The sequence below is a fragment of the Nerophis ophidion genome, linkage group LG08 (genome assembly GCF_033978795.1).
Source record: "Nerophis ophidion isolate RoL-2023_Sa linkage group LG08, RoL_Noph_v1.0, whole genome shotgun sequence".
NCBI lineage: Eukaryota > Metazoa > Chordata > Actinopteri > Syngnathiformes > Syngnathidae > Nerophis > Nerophis ophidion.
In genome coordinates this window covers 4,357,039-4,363,374 of record NC_084618.1, presented here as the reverse complement: position 1 = coordinate 4,363,374, position 6,336 = coordinate 4,357,039, and the positions used below count along the sequence as shown (strand labels likewise).

The window sequence follows — 6,336 nt, the reverse complement described above, 5'->3', positions numbered from 1 at the left end:
GAATAAACAAATGGCTTAGCGTAAAAGCTAGCGAGAATATACATACAAAGATGAAGGTCGAGAGTCGTCAGTGTTGCGCGTGGGCAAATTAGGATCCGAGACTGAACAAAGAAAAGAGGAAAGCTTATATAGGGAGAAATCAAGGAGAACCAGGTGTGTAGAAAACGAGGAGCAGGTGAAATCAATGTGTAACCATGGTAACGGACTAAACAGGAAGTAAGTGGGTCAGAAGAGAATGAAACAAAGATGGAAAAATAAACATGTGAAGATCTGAGTCACAGATCGCAACACGACTTATAGCTGGGATTGGTGCTGGATCAAAATGTCCGCTACAATCCGTCGCTTCCCACCTACATCTTTCTTCTTTGACGTCTCCATTATTAATTGAACAAATTACAAAAGATTCAGTAACACAGATGTCCGGAATACTGTGTAATAATGCGATTAAAGCAGACGACTTATAGCTGGGATCGGTGCTGGATCAAAATGTCCGCTACAATCCGTCGCTTTCCACTTACATCATTCTTCTTTGAGGTGTCCATTATTAATTGAACAAATTGCAAAATATTCAGCAACACAGATGTCCAGAATACTGTGTAATTATGCGATTAAAGCAGACGACTTATAGCTGGGATCGGTGCTGGATCAAAATGTCCGCTACAATCCGTCGCTTCCCACCTACATCTTTCTTCTTTGACGTCTCCGTTATTAATTGAACACATTGCAAAAGATTCAGCAACACAGATGTCCAGAATACTGTGTAATAATACGATTAAAGCAGACGACTTATAGCTGGGATCGGTGCTGGATCAAAATGTCCACTACAATTTGTCGCTTCCCACCTACATCTTTCTTCTTTGACGTCTCCATTATTAATTGAACAAATTGCAAAATATTCAGCAACACAGATGTCCAGAATACTGTGTAATTAGGGGATTAAAGCAGGCGACTTATAGCTGGGATCGGTGCTGGATCAAAATGTCCGCTACAATCCGTCGCTTCCCACCTACATCTTTCTTCTTTGACGTCTCCATTATTAATTGAACAAATTGCAAAAGATTCAGCAACACAGATGTCCAGAATACTGTGTAATAATACGATTAAAGCAGACGACTTATAGCTGGGATCGGTGCTGGATCAAAATGTCCACTACAATTTGTCGCTTCCCACCTACATCTTTCTTCTTTGACGTCTCCATTATTAATTGAACAAATTGCAAAATATTCAGCAACACAGATGTCCAGAATACTGTGTAATTAGGGGATTAAAGCAGGCGACTTATAGCTGGGATCGGTGCTGGATCAAAATGTCCGCTACAATCCGTCGCTTCCCACCTACATCTTTCTTCTTTGACGTCTCTATTATTAATTGAACAAATTGCAAAAGATTCAGCAACACAGATGTCCGGAATACTGTGTAATTATGCTATTAAAGCAGGCGACTTATAGCTGGGGCCGGTGATGGTTAAAAATTGTCCGCTACAATCCGTCGCTTCCCACCTACATCTTTCTTCTTTGAGGTGTCCATTATTAATTGAACAAATTACAAAAGATTCAGCAACACAGATGTCCAGAATACTGTGTAATTATGCGATTAAAGCAGGCGACTTATAGCTGGGATCGGTGCTGGATCAAATTGTCCGCTACAATCCGTCGCTTCCCACCTACATCTTTCTTCTTTGACGTCTCCATTATTAATTGAACAAATTGCAAAAGATTCAGCAACACAGATGTCCAGAATACTGTGTAATTAGGGGATTAAAGCAGGCGACTTATAGCTGGGATCGGTGCTGGTTAAAAATGTCTGCTACAATCCGTCGCTTCCCACCTACATCTTTCTTCTTTGACGTCTCCATTATTAATTGAACAGATTGCAAAAGATTAAGCAACACAGATGTCCGGAATACTGTGTAAATATGCGATTAAAGCAGACGACCTATAGCTGGGGTCGGTGCTGGATCAAAATGTCCGCTATAATCGGTCGCTTCCCACTTACATCTTTCTTCTTTGACGTCTCCATTATTGATTGAACAAATTGCAAAAGATTCAGTAACACAGATGTCCAGAATACTGTGTAATTATGTTAATTAATATTAAATATATATTGAATTAAAAATTGCAATTTAGTAAACTAAAAAGGCTGTATTGGCATGTGTTGCAATGTTAATATTTCATCATTGATATATAAACTATCAGACTGTGTGGTCGCTAGTAGTGGCTTTCAGTAGGCCTTTAAAGGGGTTATGTAACTCACAGGTTGGGACAGCATTGATCTATGTTTGCTGGCCAGGTTCAGATACACCGACAAAGCGAAGGCGGGCGGGTCCACGTGTCAGCTCTCCTGCTCCCTGCCGTTGTTGACGGGGCTGCTCTTGGGGGACGTCCACGCCGGCGGCTGGCAGGATGTGCTCTCCGTGCGGTAGATGTGCGCCCGCGTCTTGAAGAGGCCGAAGCGGGCCGCCAGCAGGAAGAAGTCGCGGCGGAAGCTGCGCGTGAAGAAGGCGTAGAGGAAGGGGTTGGAGCAGGAGTTGATGGGGTAGAAGATGACCAGCAGCAGCTTGGCGTCCGACACGGTGATGAGCGGCAGCTTGAGCGCCGCCGACACGGCGAAGAAGGAGATGGGCGCCATGCAGAGGAAGTCGGTGAAGACCAGCACCGCCATGCGCTGGGCCACGTTGGCGTCGGCGTGGGCAGGCGCCGCCGACGGGTTGCGCATGGTCAGGTAGATGCTGAGGTAGCAGCCGCACACGCAGGCGAAGGCCAGGATGTTGAGGAGGAGCAGCGACACCACGTACACCTGAGATGCCGCCGACTCCACGTCCATGGGGAGGCAGATGCTCACCTGTGACACACGCCACTTCATGAGCATCTCACACATTAGTCCTGCAAATACACAACTCATGTCTTGACCCGAGAACTACAAAGCAGAGAGGAAGCAGGACCGGACTCCCCTCCAGGCGACCTTTTCTTTGAACTGTTTCTGTAAACAAAGGCGACGGATGTTTACGACCCCCCGTCCCTTTACAAACAGCTTTCGTCAGGAGCGTGGTGACACTGTACAATTTAATTCTGTCTCTGTTTGATTCCTTGCTTCTTGTCTTGTTTAAGAGATGTCATCAGTGTTTGAATCTAACACTACGTATGTTAGCAAGCTGACTGTTAGCAGCTTCACTTTATTTCTTAGCCACTTTTGCCGCTGTAGACCTCCGCGTCATATAACTATGTGCTTGATGTGTTAATGTTAGCAGGTCCACTTTTTTTTAGCCAGTTTTGCCGCTGTAGACCTGGGAGTCATACAACCACGTAGTTGACATGCTAATGTTAGCATGCTAACACCGTTAGCATGTTCACTTTTTTTAGCCAGTTTTGCCGCTGTAGACCTGGGAGTGATACAACCACGTAGTTGACATGCTAATGTTAGCATGCTAACACCGTTAGCATGTTCACTTTTTTTAGCCAGTTTTGCCGCTGTAGTCATACAACTACGTATGTAACATGCTAGTGTTAGCAGGTTCACTTTTTTTTTAGCCACTTTTGGCGTTGTAGACCTCAGAGACATACAACTACATACGTACGAGACATGCTAATGTTAGCAGGTTCACTTTTTTAGCCAGGTTTGCCGCTGTGGACCTCAGAGTACGTGATATGCTAATGTTAGCGGGTTCACTTTTTTAGCCAGTTTTGCCGCTGTAGACCTCAGTCATACAACTACGTATGAGACATGCTAATGTTAGCATGCTAACTGTTAGCAGGTTCACTTTTTTTTAGCCAGTTTTGCCGCTGTAGACCTGGGAGTCATACAACCACGTAGTTGACATGCTAATGTTAGCATGCTAACACCGTTAGCATGTTCACTTTTTTTAGCCAGTTTTGCCGCTGTAGACCTCAGTCATACAACTACGTATGTAACATGCTAATGTTAGCAGGTTCACTTTTTTTTAGCCAGTTTTGCCGCTGTAGACCTCAGTCATACAACTACGTATGTAACATGCTAATGTTAGCATGCTAACTATTAGCAGGTTCACTTTTTTTTTTTTGCCACTTTTGGCGTTGTAGACCTCAGAGACATACAACTACATACGTACGAGACCTGCTAATGTTAGCAGGTTCACTTTTTTAGCCAGGTTTGCCGCTGTGGACCTCAGAGTACGTGATATGCTAATGTTAGCATGCTAACTGTTAGCGGGTTCACTTTTTTAGCCAGTTTTGCCGCTGTAGACCTGGGAGTCATACAACCACGTAGTTGACATGCTAATGTTAGCATGCTAACACCGTTAGCATGTTCACTTTTTTTAGCCAGTTTTGCCGCTGTAGACCTCAGTCATACAACTACGTATGTAACATGCTAATGTTAGCATGCTAACTGCTAGCAGGTTCACTTTTTTTTAGCCACTTTTGGCGTTGTAGACCTCAGAGACATACAACTACATACGTACAAGACATGCTAATGTTAGCAGGTTCACTTTTTTAGCCAGGTTTTCCGCTGTGGACCTCAGAGTACGTGATATGCTAATGTTAGCATGCTAACTTTTAGCGGGTTCACTTTTTTAGCCAGTTTTGGCGCTGTAGACCTCAGTCATACAACTACGTATGAGACATGCTAATGTTAGCATGCTAACTGTTAGCAGGTTCACTTTTTTAGCCAGGTTTGCCGCTGTGGACCTCAGAGTACGTGATATGCTAATGTTAGCGGGTTCACTTTTTTAGCCAGTTTTGCCGCTGTAGACCTCAGAGTCATACTACCACGTACGTTACATGCTAATGTTAGCATGCTAACTGTTAGAGGGTTCACTTTTTTAGCCAGTTTTGCCGCTGTACACCTCAGTCATACAACTACGTATGAGACATGCAAATGTTAGCATGCTAACTGTTAACGGGTTTACTTTATTTAGCCAGTTTTGCCGCTGTAGACCTCAGAGTCATACAACCACGTACGTGACATGCTAATGTTAGCATGCTAACTGTTAACAGGTTCACTTTTTTAGCCAGTTTTGCCGCTGTAGACCTCAGTCATACAACCACGTACGTGACATGCTAATGTTAGCATGCTAACAGTTAACAGGTTCACTTTTTTAGCCAGTTTTGTCGCTGTAGACCTCAGTCATACAACTACTTATGAGGCATGCTAACTGTTAACAGGTTCACTTTATTTAGCCAGTTTTGCCGCTGTAGACCTCAGAGTCATACAACTACGTATGAGACATGCTAATGTTAGCATGCTAACTGTTAACAGGTTCACTTTATTTAGCCAGTTTTGCCGCTGTAGACCTCAGTCATACAACTACGTATGAGACAAGCTAATGTTAGCAGTTTTTTTAGTTACTTTTGCACGCGTACACCAGAGTCACAGAACTTTCTACTAGATACATGCTACCTGTTAGCATGGATAATTACCGTATTTCCTTGAATTGACGCGGGGCATATAGTATGCGCCTGCCTTGAATTACTGCCGGGTCAAACTCGCTTCGCAAAATTTTAGCGCATGCTTACTATTAGCGCCTGGTCAAACTCGTGACGTCACGAGCGACACTTCCCCTGTCATCATTTTCAAAATGGAGGAGGCTGATTTCAATACCGGTCATTTGAAATCGCATAAAGGGAAGAAGATTAAGAGCTATTCAGTAGGATTTAACGTCCAAGCTTACATCACATTCAATTTTTTACTGCATGCCTTTGGTAAGTGCCGGAGTGAGAAGAGGTTTTAAAATAATTAGCGCATGCTTACTTTTACCGCATGCCTTTGGTAAGCGCAGGAGTGAGAAGAGGTTTTAAATGAATTAGCGCCCCGGCGGCAATTCAAGGAAAATACGGTATTTTGTTGTTCGACTGCACAGGTGTGCCTAATGAAGTGTGACGTGCTCACCTTACTGTAGCTGCTGACCCCCATGGTGGGAAGCAGCGCTGCCAGGAGGGAGAAGATCCAGCCGGCCGCCATGACCCCGCAGGCGTGCCTCAGGCGCAACTTGCGGTCGGGTCGCAGGGCGTGCGTGATGGTGTGCCAGCGCTCCAGCGTGATGACCGTCAACGTGAACACAGACAGCTCGCTGGCGAACACCTGTGACACACACACACACACACACACGCTGTTGACCATAGGGCGGGCCAAACGCGTCACGTGGGGCGCGCACGCACGGTGAAGAAGCCGGCGGCGCCGCAGCCGGGGCCCGTCTGCCAGTAGATGGCGTGGTTGTAGAAGTGGCCCCGTGTGGCCGTGTCCACCGTCGCTATGACGACCAGGTAGACTCCCATGCAGAGGTCAGCGAACGCCAGGTGGCACATGAGGAAGCGCGGCACCGTCAGTTTGGAGCGGCTGCCTGGGAATCAAACAAGCGTACCG

At 45.3% G+C, this 6,336-nt stretch overlaps 1 protein-coding gene across 1 annotated transcript in view; it reads right to left on the bottom strand.

Moving 5' to 3' along the window:
* Positions 1–381: 381 nt before the first annotated feature.
* Positions 382–6,336, bottom strand: part of LOC133557218 (lutropin-choriogonadotropic hormone receptor-like) — a 42,612-nt gene continuing 36,657 nt past the window's right edge. Inside the window, exons 12-14 of the mRNA XM_061907518.1 lie at positions 6,132–6,313; positions 5,863–6,054; positions 382–2,841 (exon numbers count right to left, since the gene is read on the bottom strand). Coding sequence (XP_061763502.1) covers positions 2,332–2,841; positions 5,863–6,054; positions 6,132–6,313 — 884 coding nt within the window. The 3' untranslated portion in view covers positions 382–2,331. The remainder of the gene's footprint in view (positions 2,842–5,862; positions 6,055–6,131; positions 6,314–6,336) is intronic.